Source organism: Chiloscyllium plagiosum, unplaced genomic scaffold, assembly GCF_037043375.1.
Source record: "Chiloscyllium plagiosum isolate Xiang-an unplaced genomic scaffold, Cpla_swu_hap1 HiC_scaffold_21, whole genome shotgun sequence".
Lineage (NCBI taxonomy): Eukaryota > Metazoa > Chordata > Chondrichthyes > Orectolobiformes > Hemiscylliidae > Chiloscyllium > Chiloscyllium plagiosum.
In genome coordinates, this window is record NW_028270159.1 from 52,635,903 (window position 1) to 52,658,850 (window position 22,948).

Consider the following 22,948-nt stretch of genomic DNA (forward strand, 5'->3'; position numbering starts at 1 on the left):
GAGCCTTTGGCTTTGATCTTTATGTCATCATTGTTGACAGGAGTAGTGCCAGAAAACTGGAGGATAGCAAATGTTATTCCCTTGTTTAAGAAGGGGATTTGGGACAACTCTGGTGATCAATCATGTCAGTGAACCTTACTTTGGCCGTGGGTAAGGTGTTGGAAAAGGTTATAAGAAAGGATTTATAATAATCTGGAAAGGAGTCATTTGATTAGGGATACGCAACACAGTTTGTGAAGGGTAGAGTGCCTAACTAACCTTATTGAGTTCTTCGAGAAGGTGACAAAACAGGTGGATGAAGGTAAACCGGTTGATGTGGTGTATATGGACTTCAATAAGGTGTTTGATAAGGTTCCAGCTGGTAGGCCATTGCATAAAATACGGAGTTTCAGGATTGAAGGTGATTAGTGATCTGGATCAGAAATTGGCTAGATGAAAGAAGACACAGTGGTTGATGGGAAATGTTCATCCTGGAGATCAGTTACCAGTGGTGTGCCTCAAGGATCTGTTTGGGTCCACTGCTGTTGTAATTTTTATAAATGATGTGGGCGTAGAAGGATGGGTTAGTAAATTTGTGGATGACACTAAGGTAGGCAGAGTTGTGGATAGTGCCGAAGGATGTTGCGGGTTACAGAAGGACATAGACAAAATGCAGGAGCTGGGCTGAGAAGTGGCAAATGGAGTTTATTGCGGAAAAGTGTGAGGTAATTCATTTCGGAAGAAGTAACAGGAACGCAGAGTACTGAACTAATGGTAATGGTAAAATTCTTGGCAGTCTAGTTGAATAGAGAAATCTCGGTGTCCAGGTACATAAACCCCTGAAAGTTGCCCTGGGGAACTTTAACCCCTGAAGGTTGTTCAGAAGGCATATGGTGTGTTGGCATTTATTGTTAGGGGGATTGAGTTTCGGAGCCACGAGGTCATGCTTCAGCTTACAAGACACTGGTAAGGCTGCACCTGGAGTATTGTATACAGTTCTGGTCACCGCATTATAGGAAGGATGTGGAAGCTTTGGAAAGGGTTCAAAGGAGATTTGCGAGGATGTTGCCTGGTATGGAAGGAAGGTCTTATGAGGAAAGACTGAGGGAACTGAGGCTGTTTTCGTTGGAAAGGTGACTTAATCGAGACATATAAGATAATCAGAGGGTGAGAGAGTGTGGACAGTGAGAGACTTTTTCCTTGGATGGTGAACGTTAACGTGAGGAGACATAACTTTAAATTGAGGGGTGATAAATTTAGGACAGATATCCGGGGTAGTTTCTTTACTCAGAGTAGCAGGGGTGTGGAACAGCCTGCCTGCAACAACAGTAGACTCGCCGACGTTAAGGGCATTTAAATGGACATTGGACATACATTTGGATAATAATGGAACAGTGTAGGTTAGATGGGCATAGATTAATTTCATGGGTTAGTGCAACATCGAGGGCCGAAGGGCCTGTACTGCGCTGTAACGTTCTATGTTCTATGTAGGAAGAGTTTGGAGGGATATGGGCCGGGTGCTGGCAGGTGGGGCTAGATTGGGTTGGGATATCTGGTCGGCATGGACAGGTTGGACCGAAGGGTCTGTTTCCATGCTGTACATCTCTATGACTGTGTGTGTGCCTGGATTTTCTAATGAGGGGTGGTTGAGTAGTTTGGGCCTGTACTCTCTGGAGTTTAGAATAGTGAGATGTGACATAATTAAAACATATAAGGTTTTTAGAAGACTGGACAGGGTAGATGCAACAACATTGTTACCCCTTGTGGGAGAAACTAGTACCAAAAGGCATAGGGGTCACCCATCTAAAACGGAAATTAAGAGAATTTTTTTCTTTGAGGGTAGTGAATCAGTGGAATTCTTTATTGCAGAAGGATGTCGAAGCTTGCTTATGTATATTCAAGGCTGAGATAGATTTTTAATCACTAGGAGAATTAAGCATTATGGAGGAAAGACAGTTAAGCGGAGTTGAGGATTATCAGATCAGCCATTATTTCATTGAAATACTGCTTCTATATCCTATGGTCTTGTAGTTTAAATGGCTTCTTGTGGATCAGTGATACTGTGATTGCGAGCACCGCTTTCAGATTGTCAAAGGCACTCTGACAAGCTTACAAAAGTTTGAGGAAGCAAGGATCTGACACAGCTTTTAGAGGATTACACGGTTGCTAGGAAAGATCTCAAAGATGGACTGAGGAGAGCTAGGAGGGGGCATGAAAAAGCCTTGGCGGGTAGTTTTAGGGAAAACCCAAAGGCTTTCTACACTTATGTGAGGAATAAGAGAATGATCAAAAAATAGGTAGGGCTGATCAGGGATAGTGCAGGGAACTTGTGTCCAGAGTCTGAAGAGGTAGGGGAGGACCTAAATTAGTGTTTTGCTTCAATATTCACTAGAGAGAGGGATCTTGTTGATAGTGAGAACACTATAGAACAGTTTATTAGGCTTGAACAGATGCTGAAAAAGTTTGACAAGCATCGAGATAGATAAGTCCCCAGGGCCGGACCAGGCATATCCGAGGTTACTTTGGGAAACGAGGAATGAAATTGCTGCACCTCTGGCGATGATCTTTGCATCCTCACTCTCCACGGAAGGCGTACCGGATGATTGGAGGGAACTGAATGTTCTTCCTCTATTCAAGAAAGGGAATAGGGAAATCCCTGGGAATTACAGACCTGTCAGTCCTACGTCTGTGGTAAATAAGGTACTGGAAAGGATTCTGATGGATAGGATTTTTGACTATTTGGAAAAACATAGTATGAGTAAAGATAGTTAGCACTGCTTTGTGAGAGGCAGGTCATGCCTCACAAGCCTTATTGAGTTCTTTGAGGATGTGACGAGACAAGTTGACAAAGGAGAAACAGTGGATGTGGTGTAAATGGATTTCAGTAAGGCATTTTATAAGGTTCCCACGGTAGACTCATTCAGAAAGTCGGAGGTCTGGGATATAGGGAAATGTGGCTGTCTGGAGAAGAATTGGCTGGCCAAAAGAAGACAGCGAGTGGTAGTGGATGGAAAGTATTCCACCTGGAGGTCAGTGACCAGTGGTGTCCCGCAGGAATCTGTTCTTGGTCTTCTGCTCTTTGTAGTTTTTATAAATGACTTGAATGAAGAAGTGGAAGGGTGGGTTAGTAAGTTTGGCGATGACACAAAGGTTGGTGGTGTTGTAGATAGTGTCAAGGGCTGTTGCAGGTTACAACCTGGATAAATGCCAAGTGATTCATTTTGGAAGGTCAAATTTGAATGCTGAATACATGGTTAAAGACAAGATTCTTGGCAGTGAGGAGGAACAGCGGAATCTTGGGATCCACATACATAGATCCCTCAAAGTTGCCACCAAGTTGATGGGGTTGTTAAGAAAGCGTATGGTGTTTTGGCTTTCATTGGCAGGGGGGTTGAGTTTAACAGCGATGAGGTTATGCAGCTCTGGTTAAACCACACTTAGAATATTGTATCCAATTCTGGTTGCCTCATTATAGGAAGGATGTACGTGCTTTAGAGAGGGTGCAGAGGAGATTTACCAGGATGCTGCATGGATTGGAGGGCTTGTTTTATGAAGGGAGGTTGAGTGAGCTAGGCTTTTCACACTGGAGAGAAGAAGGAAGAGAGGTGACTTGATAGAGGTGTACAAGGTAATGAGAGGCATAGGTAGAGTAGATAGCCAGAAATATTTCCCCAGGGCAGAAATGGCTGTCACAAGGGGTCATAATTTTAAAAGTGATAGAAGGAAGGTATAAGGGGAGATGTCAGGGGGAGGTTCTTTGCTCAGAGTGGTGGGTGCATGGAATGGGCTGCTAGCAGTGGTAGTAGAGTCAGATACATTAGGGACATTGAAGCGACTATTGGACGGCAGTAAGTTGAGGGGTGTGTAGGTTAGGCTGGTCTTAGATGAAGATAAATGCTCGGCACAACATCATGGGGCGAAGGGCCTGTACTGTTCTATGTTCTTTTCCTATATCCAAGCAAAGTTTCTGTCTTTCTTCGCAAAATTTAATGAAGGAACAAACCTCCAATAAAATCCACACGGCTTTGTCACACAATGAGGCTCAACGCTTTGTGCTGACAAACTAATTTTTGCCAGATTTCTACTGTACTAAATTGTCTCTTTTCAGATGATTAAACTGTTCAGTCAGGTAATGTAAATGTTCCTCCCAAATGTGGCTGAACACAATTGAAGCATTGATGTAAAGAGCACAGTTACATAGTCCCTTAGTGACTTCATTGTTTAATCATTGGAACATCGTTGTTGCCTTTTTCATTTCACACAGTATCACTTTGCATTGATAAAGCTAATCCAATGTTACAAGAACATTCAATGGAACTTGCCAATATCCCATGAGTAAGTCAATTTTGGAGAGGATCACACATGTTCAGTTCTTTTAATACAGTCCTCCAATCTTGGAATCTGCTTTTTTGTTTGTTAATTTTATGATAATTAATATAAGATCTTAGCAACCCATTCAGTTTGGACACCACCACAGTCTGTGAACTCCAGCTGCTGTGGCTTGATTCAGTAATGCCATTGTCTATCATGAACTTAATCCCTTCCCTAATGGGCGGCATGGTGGCTCAGTGGTTAGCATTGCTGTCTCACAGCACCAGGGACCCAGGTTCAAATCGAGCCTCAAATGACTGTGTGGAGTTTGCACATTCTCCTCGTGTCTGGGTGGGTTGCCTGTAGGTGCTCCGGTTTCCTCCCACCATCCAAAGATGTACAGGTTAGGTGAATTGGCCATGCTAAATTGCCCATAGTGTATAGGGATGTGTAGGTTAGGGGCACTAAGTCAGGGGACATGCAGGTTAATAGGGTAAGGGAATGGGTCTGGATGGATTACTTTTCAGAGGGTCAATGTGGACTTGTTGGGCCAAATGGCCTGTTTCCACACTATAGGGATTCTATGATTTAACTAATCTTCTGGATTGAGTTTGTAAGGATGATGTTTTATAGGTAACACATCAAAAAAGCCAGAGACGTTTTGACTGAACTGTTCACACAAGTCAATGAATGAGTCTGTAATAGCCTTTATTTCAGTTGTTTTTGGAAGATTAAATATTATGCTACCTTACCTTATTTATTATCCAATATGACTGCCGGGATTCATCTTTTGAATTTTCAACTTCTGATCCACTCATCAATTTTTTTGATTTTCATTTCACTCTACTTCATCCAATAATGTAAGTACATTTTTTCTCTTGACTATAAATCCCCACTCCCTCATTGAAATATCTGTTTAAAGATATTAACATCATACACTACTGTCCTTTCTTCCTTCTCTCTGGAATACTCAGTACATCATTGAGTTTCTTTTTGATTTGATATGGTCCAGAAAAACTTGCTTTTAATGATATCCCCCTCCCCCGAGACAGGTAAGGTAATAATACTAACAATATTTTTCCAGCAGCAAAATGTTGAATTTTTGTCTTATCTGCTCTAGATTTCATAATTTGTTGAGCACTTTTTGCTAACTCGAATCCTTTTGTTAATTTTTCTCTGAAACTTAAAACATAGCTGGAAGCATACTCTAAGCTTTAGTTGATCACTTCTTAATTAGTTTGAGTGGTCCAAAACTTTGTGTTCAAATCAGTTCCAAAGAACAATGAACTCAGTAGGAACATTTCTAATGACAAAACATAACTAAGAAATTCCTTCATTACAATAAAAATCATCAGAAATTCCAGACAATAAGCACTAATCACGATGTCCAAAGTTTGATGACAGCTTTCCAATACACACAGTGGGCGATAAACAGAAGATGTAAATTATTTAATGCCAAACAAATCATAATTTCTTTGATTAATAGAAACAAAAAAAAATTGAATCTTGATCTGATTGTATTTCTTTCGGTAATCTATATCTTGTAAAAAAAAAATTGAACTCTTCCACTCTCACATTAGCAGCATTTTTTCCTAAATAAACTGCTTCAGAAAATGTTGTGGTAATATGCAAACTCATTTAAAGATTACTGGTTTTATGTAGGGGTCCTACACATTCTGTTAAAAAAGACAAAGGTTTAGTTGATGGTGTGTGTTTCCCCATCGCATGAACATGTATGGCATGCCTAGCAAAATTTGACCATATCTTTATGTAATCTGGCCAATAGAAATGTCTTAAATATTTCAGTCTATGTTTTCCTAATACCCAAGTGACACATTTTTGGAATTTTTTGAGCCAATCACAAAGATTTGCTGCCACACTTGAACAGAACTAGCACGATCCATATATCATCGGCCAGTATCTTGTATTTGAGGTGATCTCCATTTCCTCATTAGTGTATTGTCTTGTAAAAAATAAGATTGAGTGTTGGTTGTAACTCAATTTCTGAGCAAGCTGTTGGTGTAACTCTTTTCAATTCAGTATCTGTTGCATTCTATTGAAGAAAATGGGACAAACATGGCAGTCTCACTCTCTTCACCTTAACATTTCTCTTTACATTTTTGAAAATTGTGTCTATGACTAAATTATCAAATCATCTCCCTTTTTCAAAGGCTTTGCTTCTTTCAGTCTAATTTGATGTGACTTAGATCTAGTCACAATACAATCAGAAAAAAATCCAGGATTTTTCTTCATGATTTGGAGATGCCAGTGTTGGACTGGGGCATACAAAGTTGAAAATCACACAACACCATATGTAGTTCAACAGCTTTAATTGGAAGCACTAGCTTTTGGAGCACTGCTCCTTTTTCCTGTCAGCATTTTCTTTTTCTCTACTAGTTGTTTCCCGACGTTCAGTAAAGCTAGTGTTCTTGAGCCAGCCATGTAAATTCTCAAGATAAAATCAATTTCTTCTTAATTTGTTGTATTACTCCAACTACAACTTCACTGTTTACGAAGTTACTCTTTAACTCTGTAAAATGACAATGTTTTGTAAGCTCATCATAGCTCCACTTAATAGATTTCCATTTTCTCCTCTGTTAACATCCCCCCTAACCCTTGAAAACAAATATCATTAACCAGAATCAGTGACTGATGTGGTCTAGTGTTCATCTCCTTTATGAGATAAAATGTTGAGAACGTCCCATGATCCGATTCTCTTTATCAATATTCAAAAAATAATATTTCATGACTGTCCGGAGTTATCTCTCCCGTTTTTTATACATTCTAAGGAAACATTCTCTTTGTATTACCATTGCAGTTTTAATACCCAGTATCCTGATGTCCCCTTTTCAGTGATTTTTTTAGTATGTCCAGTCTTATTAAAATGAAAGTTTTTTTTAGTACAGGTAGACAGCCCTTTATCCGAAAACCAAAAAGCTCCAAAGTCCAAAAGTTTTTTTGTGAAGATTTTTTCTCATTAACAAGGTTGTTTGGCTTGCAAACAGTTAACCCAACTCTACACCCACTCGATGCGTGTCACTCAGATGTGACATAGAGGGGCTTGACTCAGCCCTGGCAGGCCTCAATTCTGTTTCTGGGCCTGTTCTACTCACAGTAAGTCTGTTCTTCGGAAAGATATTTTAAAATTTCACCATCAAACTGTCACTTATTCTGAAATTCGAAAAATTCTGAATTCTGAAAACCAGCTGGTCCTGAGCATTTCGGATAAAGGATTGAGCACCTGTATTACTTCTTGGTCTTTCTCCTCATTGCTTTGGCATCCTTCTGTTTGTTTTCCTCAAAACTGTACTATTTCCACCTGCAGACTTTCTATTCCTCCAATTTCCCTGTAGATTTGCATATAAATGTGTCAGATATCATAGGTATCAGCCAGAACTGCTGCTTTTCTGATCATTTATACTTGGTTTTTCATCTGAATAAATTCTTCGGTTTGCAGGAATACTATTTCTGAATTTTTCCATAATCATAATTTTCCTTACTTTCTCTCAAAATTTTCCTCCAACTTCAGTTAATGAAACCACAAACTCTGCATACGTCCATATCTTGTTCTAAATTTTCACTGATAGCCCACAGGGATAAGCTCAGAGCTTTTTTTAAAAATCTGTTTCATAACCTGCAGATTATTCTTCTGACAAATTTGCATACATCAATAGACCTGTTGAAACATTTCATAAGATTTGGATCCAAACACCTTTTGACACTTTATTTGTCGAACTACCCTTTTCAAATAGGTTGAAATACCTTTTGAGTCTAGATTAGAGTGGTGCTGGAAAAGCACAGCAGTCAGGTAGCATCCAAGGAGCAGGAAAATCAATGTTTCGGGCAAAAGCCCTTCATCAGGGCTTGGATGCTTCTTGGATGCTGCCTGACCTGCCGTGCTTTTCCAGCACCACTCTAATCTCCAGCATCTGCAGTGCTCCCTTTCACCTGAAATAACTTTTGATTCCATCCTCAGTAAATGTAAGTACTAAGCACAGATTTTCTTTTTGTTAAATAAATCATCCTCCTAGCTGCTACCTTATATTTCTTTAAGTTTTACTCTGGCCAAGTCATGTTTGTTCTAATTTTCATACTTTTATTCTGAGTTAAAACTTTTTAAATTTAATCTCTTTTTCCATTTCAAGCTTTTTTAGTTCCAAATCTTCCTGTTTTATTCTCCTTCCTTTTAGGACAAAAACAAGGAAAATTTTTTGTTTCTCCAAGGGTTGTGCAACTTTGAAACTCTCTGCATTGAAAGCGGTAGAGGCAGGCTCATTGAATATTCTTAAATTAGAGTTGGTTTAATTTTTGATAGACAAGAGAACCGAGGGTAGATGAGAATGTGGAATTCGAAACCTAATTGGACTAGCCACGATCTTATTGAATAGCAGAACAGGCCTACTTCTGCTTCTATTATGTGTACATGTAGCTGTTTGAATCGGTCTGAAGATGTATGACAGGAGGACAAGGGGGTTATCAAGTTTGAAATGCAGTGCAGAAAATGAAGCTGAGGACGAAGATCCATTTTTGGCCGTGTTCTGCAGGCGGAAGCTAACCAAGATGAGCAGTGCAGAAAAAATGTTAATGATCTTTTCAAGTCAAACACTGAGACTGAAGCAGCTAAAGCTTGAAGACTGCATGATATTTAGCATGTTAAACCCTTTAGTAGTTTAAGGATTTTTCCCCTCCAATATAGAGAAAGCAGCAATAGTACAAAACCATGTTATAATATTACTGGAATGTGATTTTTTAAAAAAATCATTCTATGTATCTGGGCTCCACTGACATTAATTGTAAAGTCTTAGTTCCCCTTTGGAAGTAAAGGTGGGCCTTCTTGAATAGAGGCTGTTCCACAGTGATGTTTGTGGACTAAGTAACCAGAGGCTTGGATGAATGCTGTGGAGTCTGAGGAATTTAAATTCAAATAATAAAACTGAAATAAAATATCAACCTGAACAGTATAATATTGAAACTGCTGGATGACCTTAGACCCTCGTTCTGGCCTATAGCAGAGAAATAGCAAAAGAGAAAAACATACCTGACCTCATCATTCCTAATCTGCCTGTCACTGATGTTTCTGTCCTTGACAGCATTAGGAAGAGTGTCCACATAGTCCTTATGGCATCAATGTTCTTCCTTCACACTTGATGTTGTTGGGCATGACTATCAGGCTAAATGGGATATACTCAGATATGTAAAAATTCAAAACTGATTATCCATAAGGTCCTGTGGGCCAAACTTCTGCCTATTTTCTGCCACTCTCTACCATTGCCATCAAATTGGGGGACATGGTTGGTTCAGTGAGGAGTGTGGGAGAACAGATCAAGAACAGCACCAGACATACCAAACAATGAGGTGCCAACTTTGTGAAACTACAACAAAAACCAAATGTCTGGTAATTAGCAGAAGCAGCATGTTGTAGACAGACAGAAGCGATCCTAAAACCAGTGGATCTCACCAAAGCTATGTAGTCCTGCCAAATCTACTTGTGAATGTCATTGGAAAAGTAAACATCTAGCACAAGAGGGAAGCTTCAGAAACATCCCCATTTTGAAAGAGGGCAGTGTCTAATATTGAGTGAAAAAATACTGTTCTGAGGGTTGTACCATCATCAATGTCAGTCCTTGTCCAATTTGATTCATTCACATTGTTGTGATCTCCATTGCGACCAAACTTCTAAAACGAGACACAAATTTTCTAGTGCCGCGTGCAAAATATTATACAGAATTTCAAATTAAGTCTGTTGCTAAAACAAACTAGATACATTCAACATTAATGAAATAATATAGAATCCCTACAGTGCAGATAGAGGCAATTCTACACATTAAGTTTACACTGACCCCCTGGTACTGTGAGGCCGTAGTGCTAACCACTGAACCACTTGTATTGCTGACAGCCTTAATCAGGCAAGGATGGTATATTTGTGAGATGAAACAGATGCTACAGCAATGGATGAATGGACACCGCACAATAATTACCAGACAGGAGTGTTCCCTCCCACTCGGGGAACACTTCAGCATTTGGACTTTTGGCCTTGGATTTTCAGGTGACCATCATCCAAGACGGACTTCAGAGTATGCAACAACATACAGTGGCTGAGCAGAGGCTGATAACCAAGTTCGGAACCCATGAGGATGGCCTAGACCAGGACCATGGGTTCATGTCACACTACAGGTGACCCCACTACACTATACACTCGCACAATCACACACAAGCACTTATATACACACACTCTTCTATACTCACGCACTCACGCAGACCCCCTCTCTTCCCCACACTCACACAGGCTTAAACTCCATCACAATCACATGCACACTTTACCAAGCATGCACACACGCAAACACACTGTCTCATGCACACACACACTCTCGCTCTCTCTCTCTCTCTCTCTCTCTCTCTCATGGACGCATTTGCAGAATTATATTTGCAGATACATTCTTTTTTGCTCAAAAAGCACACAATCTGTAGGAAGTCAATCCATGTAATAGTTTATAAATTCCTACTTTGGAAATAGAATGACTCTGACTCAAGATTGGGATACAGACAAACTCTAACCTCACCTTTAATGCATTGTCTGAGCTGAGATGTCACTTTTTTTATAAAACCTTAAACTATCTTGAGAATGTGACTTAAAAGAAATTCTGGGATTTACATATTAATGAACCAAAACCTGCAATCCATTCTAAAAGATGAAAGACTTAACAGCAATCTAGGTTTCTTCAAAGTTAAAAATTACACAACACCAGGTTGTAGTCCAACAGGTTTATTTGGAAGCACTAGCTTTCAGAGCGCTGCTCCTTCAGGTGGTTGTGGAGTATAAGATTGTGAGACACAGGATTTATAGCAAATGTTTACAGTGTGATGTAACTGTGTGTGTGGGGGGAGGTGGGGTGTCATACTATAGGTGAGACCCCATTGCACTATACACACACAAACACGCACACTCCTGCAGACACACAAGCTCTCTTACAGACCCATACACTCACGCAGACCCTCTCTCATCCGCTCACACATACACACTCACAAATGCACCTTCTCACAGACTTCTATTCCTTTACAATCACACTCACACACATACACACACTCTCTCGCAGACACTCATAACCCCCCTTCCCACCAACACACACACCCACATATAAGTTTGTGGGGTGAATTTGTACTTGCAGAATTACATTTTACTTTGCTCAAAAACTGCATGAATCCATGTAAGATTCTGTAAATCCCTTTTTTACATTAGAATCAGTGTGCCCATTGTGGCACAGACAGTCTCACACAGGGCCTGTCACACCTTCAGTGCATTATCTGGCCCGACATGACACCAATTGTTAAAGTTCACTTGAGAATGTCACTTTTGAAAAAGTTTTGCGATTTACATATGAGAGAATTGAAACCAACATGGTCATTCTAACAGATGGGAGACTTAACAAACAATCCAGGTCTTTTCAATATATAATTTCAGTTACATCACACTGTAAACTTTTGCTATAAATTCTGTGCCTTACAATCTTAAACTCCACAACCACCTGATGAAGGAGCAGTGCCCTGAAAATTAGTGCTTCCAAATAAACCTGTAGGACTATAACCTGGTGATTTTTAACTTTGTACACCCCAGTCCAACACCAGCATCTCCAGATCATAGGTTTCTTCAATATTTCAGTTGCATGACATTGTGATCTTTTGCTATAAATTCTGTCTTATGATCCTGTTCCATAGCTACCTGATGAAGGTGCAGTGCTTCAAAAGCTAGTGCTTCCAAATAAACCTGTTGGACTGTAACCTGGTGTTGTGTGATTTTTAACATAATTGATCCAGCATGATATGCAGACCAACTGCTGTACAATGGCCAGTCTAATGTTGTATGATACTCAGGCTGACACAGTATGATACTCTAATTTATGGTGTATGATATGCAGACTACCCACTGTATGATATCCAAACTGACACAGTGTAATGCTCAAAATGACATTGTACAAGGCTCAGATTAACTGCTTTCCTATACTCAGAATGACACCATATGATGCTCTAATTGATGGTGTATGATATACAGACTAGCCACTGTGCAATGGTCAGTCTGATGCCATATGATATTCAGGCTGACACTGTAGGATGCTCTGACTGGTACAGTACAATGCTCGAAATGATCCTCAGACTAATGCTGTATGACCATAAGAGGTCATTCAGCCATGTTTACATCGCTATTCAGTGAGGTCATGGCTGATCTGAGAATCCTCAATTCCACTTTCCTGCTTTTTTCCCATACCCTTTGATTCTCATGCTGATTCACATTTTATCTATCTCAACCTTGAACATAATTAACAACACATGCTCAACAGCCCTGTGCATTAAAGAACTCACACACTACCCCTAAAATAAAAAAAAGAGTCCTCCTCATCTTAATTGGACAACCTCTCCTGAGATTATGTCCTCTGGTCCTAGATAGTCATTAGGGCGTAAGATAGAAGAGCACAATTAGACCATTCAGCCCATTGAGTCTGCTGCACCATTCTATCATGGCTGATATGTTTCTCAACCTATTCTCCTGCCTTCTCCCTGTAATGTTTGATCCCCTTTTACTAATCAAAAATCTATCTATCTATCTATCTATCTATCTCTGCTTTAAAGACACTCAATGAATTGGCCTCCATTCTGCAGAAATGAGTCCCACAGGTTCACCACTCTAAATGAAGAAATTGCTCTTCTCAATTCTAAGGGGTTGTCCCTTCACTCTGACGCTGTGGCCCTGGATCCTAGTCCATTGTAATAGTGGAAACATCTCCTCCACATCCACCCTATCCAGCCGCCTCATTATTCTCTAAGTTTCAACCAGATCACCCTCATTGTATAAACTCCATGAAGGATAGACCCAGAATCTTCAATCACCTGTCACATGAAAAGCTCTTCAATCTTGGGATTATTCTTGTAAACTTCCCAGACATCTTCCAATGTCAGCATATCCTTCCTTAGATACGGGGGGCCAAGTTGTTCACAATATCCCAAATGCCTTATAAAGCCTCAGCAGCACATCCCTGCTCTCATATTCTAGGTCTCTCAGTCCAAGGATCTGCAGGTCAGTGAATTGGTCATGCTAAATTGCCCATAGTGTTAGGTGTATTAGTCAGAGGGAAACGGGTCGGGGTGGACATGTTGGACTGAAGGGCCTGTTTCCACACTGTAGGGAATCTAATCTTATCTAATCTAATAAAAATGAATGGCAACTGAACCGGTGTATTAAAGTTATGGAAGATGTAATAGCAAAACATATAGAAATGCATATGATCAAGCAGAGTTAGCACACCTTCAAAAAGGGAAAAACCAAGTGTGGTTTTTCCCTTCATGAAGCTGTGCTGACTCTGCTTGATCATATTATGCATTTCTAAATGTTTTGCTATTACATCTTCCATAATGGACTCTCAACAGTTTCCCTCCCATTTCATATAAGGGTATTACACTGGCAGTTTTCCAATTCTCTGGCACTTTTCCAGAATTTAAGTATTTTTAGAAGATTACAACCACTACATATATTATCTTGTCTCTACTTCATTTAATATCCAAGGAAGCAACCCATCCTGGGGACTTACAGAGACATAAACATATCAGCCTTTGGCCCTATTTTGCCGGCATTAAGAGTTAGGTTGTTCTCAGTGCCTCATTTTTCCAGGTCTTCCACCTCCCGTCTGTAGTTTATTTCGTCGCCATCTGCGATTCAACCAACTATGGTGGTGTCATCAGCGAACTTGTAAATGACATTAGTCTGGTCTTTGGCAATGCAGTCATGGGTATACAGTGAGCATAGTAGGGGACTAAATACACACCCCTGGGAGGCTCCAGTGTTGAGTGTTAGTGAGGATGAAATATTGTCCCCAATCTTCACTGATTGTGGCCTGTGGGTCAGGAAACTGAAGATCCAGTTGCAGAGAGGGGGACTTAGTCAGAGATCACTAAGTTTAATAATCAGTCTCAAGGGGATAATAGTGTTGAAGGCTGAACTGTCAATGAGTAGGATGCTTATGTAGCTGTTCTTGGTGTCAAGATGTTCTAGGGAAGAGTGAAGGGCAAGTGATATGGCATTTAATGTGGATCTGTTGGTCCGATAGGCAAATTGGAGTGGGTCAAGAGTAGTGGAGAGGCTGGAGTTGATTAATGCCATGACCAGCCTTTCAAAACACTTCATGACCACCAAAGTTAGAGCCACTGGGCAGCAGTCATTGAGTCATGCTGCATGTGCCTTCTTGTGCACAGGGACGATGATGTATTTATTTACAACTTGCTTTTGCCCCTTATTATTTAGTAATTTTGAAATCCTATTAGTTTCCTCAATTATGAGGATTGATGCAAAGTATTTAGTCAATTCTTTTGCCATATTCTGGTTCCCCATTATTATTTCCCCAGTCTCATTCTCTGTGTTTGCTTCGGCCTCTCCCTTCCTTTTCTATATGTAAAGAGAGGTTATAAGGAAAAACTGAGGAACTGTAGACCTGAGAGTCTGACGTCAGCTGTGGGTAAATTGTTGTAGGTGATTTATGGACATTTAGAGACGCAAAAATTAATTTAGGGACGGACAGTCAGCATGGTTTTGTGCAAGGAAAATTGTTTGTCTCAAACTTATCTGAGTTTTTCAAGGAAGTTACCAAAATAATTTGAGGGCAGAGCAGTAGACGTTATTTACTTGGACTTTAGTAAATCTTTGACAAGGTTCTGCATGGTAGACTAACTAGTAAAGTTAGTGTTGGAAAAATTAGCCCAATAAAGCTGAGATCACACAAGCCAGATCAGGTGAAATTGACAAGCTGTTTATTACAAACGATATCACTGGAAGAGAAATTGTCTAGACTGACACAGAACTGACAGTCAGTACAGGTAGATCAAGGATTCTCTTCCCTGAGCAGAGAATCAAGCCAGTTTTTACAAGAATATTGTACAATGATGCTAATTGAAAATAGGGGAAATACAATGGTAATCCAGTTACGATGGTGATAATGGCAAAGTCCCTGTCAGAAGAATGTCCTGAATGTGGATACAATGAAGCACCCTGGCAGCATCAAAGAGTCTTTAATGGGAGATTCCAGTTCTCTTCAAGGGTAGGTGAGAATGTCCCTTTCCTTGGCAGTAAGATGTTTCCATTGTTTCTCTCCGGTGAGCGAGGTATTCTGGTGCCTCTCCATCTGACCTGTCCTTTGTGTGGATTTGACATCAGTAGGGTACGAGACTGCCCTTAAGGCTTTGGGTGGGCTGTGTTGATCGGGTCCAATAAGCTTATTGTTAGATTGTCTTGGGAAGTGTATTCCCTGGTCTGTGAGTTACTGCGGTCATGTCTGGTTTCTCTTGTCAGTTTGTTTGGTCAATGCTGAGGCATTCTGGGTGTTTATTGTGTGGTTTGGACAGGCTTGATTTTCTGTGTTCTCTGTGGCCATGCTGTGGGTAGGCAGGGTGGCAGATCTTTTCCCAGTTAGGTCACATGGGATTCAAGGTAAGCTTGCAAATTGGATATATAATTGGCTTAACAGCAAGCGACAGAGGGTGGTGGTGGAGGGTTGCTATTTGGACTGGAGGCTTTCACCAGGGATCGGTTCTGCGTCCTCTTTTGATTGTCATTTATATTAATGATTTAGATGAGAATATACAAAGCATGGTTACTAAGTTTGTGGATGACACCAATACTGGTGACACTGTCGACAGTGAAGAAGGTTTTCTGAGATTACAAAGAGATCTTAATCAAATGGGTCAATAGGCTGAAAATTGGCAGATGGAGTTCAATCTGGATAAATGCAAAGTATTGTATTTTGGTACAATAAACAAGGGTAAGGTTTACACAATTAATGGTAGGGCCTCAGGCAGTGTTGTAGAACAGAGGGACCTAGAGGTGCAACAATAATTCTTTGAAATTTGTGTCAAGTTAAAAGTTGAAAAGGCTAGTTAAAAAGGCATTTGGCACGCTTACCTTCATTGCTCAGTCCTTGAAGTTTAGGAGTTGAGAAGTCATGTTGAGGTTATGCAGGGCATTGGTTATACAGGACTGAAATAGTGTGTCCAGTTCTGGTTGCCCTGTTATAGGAAGGATATTATTGGAGGGGCTTCAGAAGAGGTTTATCAGGATGTTACCAGGTATGGAAGGTTTGAGTTTTAAAGAAAAGCTGGGATTTTTGTTTTACTGGAGCATAGAAAGTCGAGAGGTGACCTTAAAGAAGTTTATAAAATCGTGAAAGATATAGATAGAGTTGGTGGTAGGTAAAGGGGGCACATTTAAAGGCGAGAAAAGGGAGATTTAAAAATCTCATGAGGGGCAAATGTTTTATACAGAGGGTGGTTCGTGTGTGGAATGAACCTCCCTGAGGAAGTAGTGGATGTGGGTACAAATACAACATTTATAAGACATTTGGGTTTGGAGGGATATGGGCCAGGAGCAGGCAGATGGAACTAGTGAACAAAGGATCTGTTTCCGTGCTGTACGACTGTATGATTCTGTGATTCTATCAGGTCTTACTGTCCTTTTTTATGTTATTGCTAGTTTAGCTTGAATGTTTATTTTTTCCCCTGTATTATTTTTTGATCATCTTTTGTTGGCTTTTGAAACTCTCCGATTCCTCTAGCTTGCTGCTAAGCAATCTCTGACACATTGCATGTTTTTTTTAATTTTGATGCTCTTCTTAACTTTCTTGGATTGCTATGCAGATCGCTAGACTCCTTTCCCATTCACTTCAGCCAAGTATGACTCCATTCGTTTTTTTTTAATTACCTATATTTAACACAGTTGTTTCTGACCCAGGTTTATCATGTGCAAATTGAATGTTAAATTTTATGTTTTGGTTGCACGACATATCGTTCTATGAAACTAATTACTTTTCATGACGACTTCTGTCAATTTACCACGATATGAAGTTAGACTGACACTTTGTACACCACAATTTGAGTATTGTAATGTTCAGACTAACATTGTACGATGTTCAGATTGATGTGATACGACACTCAAGTCAATGCCATACATTGTTCAGTTTTTTGCTATATGATTCTCAGACTGACACTGTACAGTGCTCGATTTCTCACTGTATGATACTCAGAATGACAGTGTGTGATGCTCAGACGGATTCTATTCAGTGCACAAACTGATATTGTATGATACTAAGAATAATGCTATATGTTGTTCAGAATAATGATATATGATGCTCAGTCTGATGCTTTTTGATACTCAGAATAATGCTATATGATGCTCTAAATGTTACTATATAATGTTCAGATTAATGTTGTGCTATGTTCAGACAGATGCTGTACAGTACTTAGAATGATGCTGTATGATTCTCATTTTGATACTGCAGTGTTCAAATTTGTGTGGTATGACACTCAAATAAGACACTAATGATGCTGAGATAACGCTGTACGACACTCAGACAACACTGTACTTAGTTCAAACTAATAATGTTTGATGCTCAAACTGACTATTTATGATGCTGAAATTGACATGGATAACTAATGATGTGGCAGTACTGAGGGATATGGTATGATTGAGGTTTTGACAGGCTAATTAAATTTAGCTTTTTGATCCAGGTGGCAAGTATGTGCCTCGTGCTGTGCTCATGGATTTGGAGCCTGGTACTATGGACTCTGTTCGCTCTGGTCCCTTTGGACAAATATTCAGACCAGATAACTTTGTGTTTGGTAAGTAAAGTTTATCAGGTAAACAAGAACTCACATTTATAAGTGCCAGTCAGGCTCTGAAGTACTTTTGAAGTATTGTTGTTCGGGCAAACGCAACTGCCAATTATAGCCAAAGTGTCGGTGTTAGTGTCACGTTAATTGATTGGTCCAGTAATCCAGAAACTCAGGTTAAGACTCTGGAGACATTGGTTCAAATCCCAACTTGGCAGTATTTAAGATAAATTAATAAATATGTAATTTAAAAACTAGTCTTAATGCTGGTAACCATGATTGTTGTAAAAGTCCATCTGGTTCACAAATGCATATATTGAAGGAAACCTGTTATCCTTCCCAATCTGACATACATATGTCTCCAATGATTGACTGACTCTTAACTGCCCTTCAAAATGGCCTCACAAATCAGACAGAACACACAAACACACAATTAGCGATGGATGACAAATGCTGGCTTTGCTATGATCCCCACATTTTGTGAGTGTTGTCCTTCAACCAACATCAGTACATGCCAGCTAGGATAGCAGGAAATATTGTAACACACTTCTTCAAATTGTGCCAGGAAATCTTACATCCATCTGAATAGAGCTTTGGTTTAGAATCTTATTTAAGAGATAATGCTTCCAACATGCTGCACACTCTCAGTTCACTCTAGATTATATAGAACATTACAGCACAGTACAGGCCATTCAGTCCTCGATGTTACGCTGACCTGTGAAACCAATCTGAAGCCCATCTAACTTACATTATTCCATTCTCATCCATATGCCTATCCAATGACCATTTGAATGCCCTTAAAGTTGGCGAGTCTACTACTGTTGCAGGCATTGTGTTCCATGCCCCTACTACTCTCTGAATAAAGAAACTACCTCGGAAATCTGTCCTATATCTATCATCCCTCAATTTAAAGCTATGTCCCCTCATGCTAGCCATCGCCATCCGAGGAAAAAGAGTAACCCTCTGATTATCTTGAAATCTTTCTGGATTAGGGCTTGAACTCCGCAAATTTGAAATATGTATTTCGTGTATGAGTCAAATTAATTTTCATATGACAAAATAATGGCAAGAAATGTTCCAAGGAAACATCCATTCATCACAACTGTCTGCCTCCTATCAATTATCCAAATATGTACCCAAGTCACCTTTGTCGCTTTAATTTAATTCTTCCATTCTTACTTCTTCAATAAATCTGCATGTGGCATTCAGACAGAATTCTCCTCCACATATAAAGTTGTCTAGGCTCATTCATTTTGGGCAGGCTTATATTTAAGTTAATATTTTGCTGTAAATAGTGTTTTTATAAAATTGCTTTAATTGATTCTTTCTGTTCCCTTCTGCAAGGGAAAAGCCTCCCTCAGAATGAGACTCTTCCTGCGAATTTGGAAAGAGCATCTTTGAAGGGATGGGTGCGGTTAAAAGTTTTGATTAGGAATCCCGATAGTATGGGTCATTAATTGCAGGATGTCTTTTAATTTATTTCTTACATGGGTGCTGAGACCTGCACAAGACTGCAGCTGAGGAACAGAGAGCAGGGAGAGAGGGAAGGAACTAGGAATTACAGCTGGGAATTGTCGGGATCATTAACAAGGTGGGAAATCAGCTGACTATAGGCTATAAGAAGGTGTACATATGCTAGGTATTCACGACTCAATAGTGAGATTGAAGTCTGTAACAACAATGATCACAGTTTTATGGGTAAGGCTGCCTCTTCCCTTTGTCAGAAACACCATTAGTTTGGCCTAGTCTGCCTGTTTGCCCCAAAGGGATTTTATGATGTCTGCTGCTAACATGTTATACTCTTACTTTGACATCATTATCAGGCTTTTTGGCTTATCCTAATTATATGCTTTCTTTGTTCATCTAGAGTAGCATCACTATGACATAGGAATTTGATGCAACAGTGGTAACATTAGTAATCCAGAAACCCAGCTAATACTCCAGGGACTTAGAAGTTGGTGGAAATAAAATACAGTTAATAAATGTGGAATACGAAACTCATCTCAGTAATGATTACCATGCTATCATCGGTATTTGCAAAAACCCAACTGGTTCTCTGACATCCTTTAAGGAAAGAAGTCTGCTGCCCTTAACCTAATTCCCTCCAAGTTCCTAACAAGCCACTTGGTTCAAGGGCAGTTAGGGATGGCATCATGGACCAGCCTTGCTGATAACATCCACAACCCACAATAAAACAAAAGCTTTTGGCATCATGGTGGCAACGTGCCAGGGACCTGTAAACGTTTGTCTTGTTTTAAGAAACAGGATGACAAAAAGCCAGCAGTAGGAACAAAGGAGAACTTGATGAATGCATAAACAAACTGAACAAAGAGCTGCATGTTATGAAACACATGAAGCCACAGTCATTATAGCTGCGGACTCCAATCCTGCTGCTGAGTTGTGATTGCCCATTGTTTGTACAACTTCTTATATACTCTGGTCAGCTGATTTCTCACCTTGTCCAACTTGCTCGTCTTTTCCCATAGTTAATCAGCTCAAAAGTGGTATTACTTATTGTTAATCATTTAGTTGTATGTTTATTGTGGGGTTTGGGTGGTTGTGCAGCGGATTGGTTTTTATTTTTCACATTTAGAATTTGGGGTTAAATTTAATTTAGTCTACTTTCTGCTGGGAGAAACTCTCTTAATGACTTCAAGAATTGTCCTACTACGCAGGTACCCCTTGGAAATCCCAATTAAAGAGAAACAGAATGATGAAGTTGAGAAATGATCTAAAATCACTTGCCATTATTCACAGGAATAAACATGCAGCTGTATAAACACACAGCTGTGTAAGGTGCACTTCAAATCATTGCTCAAGTTGCAACAACGCCACTCATAATTGAGAACTTTATTCCTCTACACTTGTGTAATTCAAAAGTCTGGCTGTTATAATTGCTGTTCATGCAGTTCATCCAGATAAGACTAAGCTTTGAAAATAATGTATAAGTAATGTTGATCTACATTATCGTTCCAAAGAACAAAATCCTGGCAAATTGATCAATTGCCTAAGAGTTTAAGAATTTAAATCATTCTTGTTTGTTGTAGGTCAGAGTGGTGCTGGCAACAACTGGGCCAAAGGACATTACACTGAAGGAGCTGAACTGGTTGACTCTGTTCTAGATGTGGTGAGGAAGGAGGCGGAAAGTTGTGATTGTCTCCAGGGCTTTCAACTCACCCACTCGCTGGGTGGTGGAACTGGTGCTGGTATGGGCACACTCCTCATCAGCAAGATCCGTGAAGAATACCCTGACAGAATAATGAACACATTCAGTATCGTGCCTTCACCAAAAGTGTCAGACACAGTCGTGGAACCTTATAATGCCACCCTGTCTGTCCACCAGCTTGTGGAGAACACTGATGAGACTTATTGTATTGATAATGAGGCTCTGTATGACATTTGTTTCCGAACCCTCAAACTCACAACTCCTACTTATGGTGACCTGAACCACCTTGTATCAGCCACCATGAGCGGTGTAACAACCTGTCTGCGTTTTCCCGGTCAGCTCAATGCTGACCTGCGTAAACTAGCAGTGAACATGGTCCCCTTCCCCCGTCTGCACTTTTTTGTGCCAGGTTTCACTCCTTTGACCAGCCGTGGCAGCCAGCAGTACCGTGCCCTCACAGTACCTGAACTTACCCAACAGATGTTTGATGCCAAAAACATGATGGCAGCCTGTGACCCTCGACACGGCCGCTACCTGACCGTTGCTGCCGTTTTCCGAGGACGCATGTCCATGAAAGAGGTGGATGAACAGATGTTGAATGTCCAAAACAAAAACAGCACATACTTTGTTGAATGGATTCCCAATAATGTTAAGACAGCTGTTTGTGATATCCCACCGAGAGGCCTCAAAATGTCTGCCACCTTTATTGGCAATACAACAGCTATCCAGGAGCTGTTTAAACGCATCTCTGAGCAGTTTACTGCCATGTTCCGGCGGAAAGCTTTCTTGCATTGGTACACTGGTGAGGGCATGGAAGAGACTGAGTTTACTGAGGCTGAGAGTAACATGAATGACCTGGTTTCTGAGTACCAGCAATATCAGGATGCTACATCTGGAGAGGAGGCTGAAGAGGAAGAATTAGGAGGAGAAGAAAATTAAGCTATATATTGTGTATTAGTCTACAAAGCTTCAGATGGGCAGTCCTCTTTTGCCATTCTGCACTTTCTTGTTTTAATATCAAATGCTACTTTGTAAGGGGAATAAATTTAAATAATTGCAATGCAGTTTTGTTTGGAGTGTTGTTTTCCAAGTTTGAATCCATTGTGTTTGTATTATTTAATGAAAACCCAGACAGTTAAGAGATCCATTGCTAAATTGATCTATATATGTACAGTGGCTAAGTGAAGATATTTTCATTATATGACAATTGGTATAAGATAAAGAAAAAGACTTTTAATGAGATACGTGCAGATATAAGAGAATTTTAAAACTTACTATTCTGTATCTTAATAAAAATCTTAAGTTGATCTTCTGGTCTACAAAACCGTGCTTCCTGCTGTCACACATTTTCATTATAAATTCCCAATACCACTTTTGTACTGGAAATTACCTGTTTAAACTCATCATCGTGTAACTGCATCATCTGGTCAGTGGGTTACCTTTCCCACAGGCTCTTCTCAATGTTTTTAAACATTGCCATAAATATTTTTGATCCACCTTCTTTCCCTCAGTAGCAGAAATATCTTTGTCCAAAGTAACAATTATACAAACTATATATTTTTAATGACATAATTTGTGATTAAAATATATCCATTGAATTGTCTTCTGTGTCTTTTAATGCCTTCTTAAAACTTTTTGCTTGAAACTGGTTGACTTCTCCCAACAGTTTGAGTTTGGGCATTATGGAGAAGAAATTCACTGGAATTATGATGCTTTCTCGTGGCACTACAGATTACACCAATTGCCTGGCACCAAGCAGTGCCATGGCTACAACACTCTGCTCTAGGAATTGGCAAACTCAGTGTAGCACTGTCAGAAACAGCACTCTGTGAACAAATTTCTCCGATATGT

At 40.0% G+C, this 22,948-nt stretch overlaps 1 protein-coding gene across 3 annotated transcripts in view; it reads left to right on the top strand.

Annotated features, from left to right (window-relative positions):
- Nucleotides 1–22,135, top strand: part of LOC122564706 (tubulin beta-4B chain-like) — a 62,874-nt gene extending 40,739 nt beyond the window's left edge. For 2 of the 3 annotated variants that reach the window (XM_043719822.2, XM_043719824.2), the window contains 2 exons: nucleotides 17,830–17,940; nucleotides 20,979–22,135. In XM_043719822.2, coding sequence (XP_043575757.1) covers nucleotides 17,830–17,940; nucleotides 20,979–22,036 — 1,169 coding nt within the window. In that variant the 3' untranslated portion in view covers nucleotides 22,037–22,135. Of the gene's footprint in view, nucleotides 1–17,826; nucleotides 17,941–20,978 lie in introns of all 3 variants that reach the window. The other variant, XM_087998570.1, reaches the window with a different exon arrangement.
- Nucleotides 22,136–22,948: the final 813 nt, after the last annotated feature.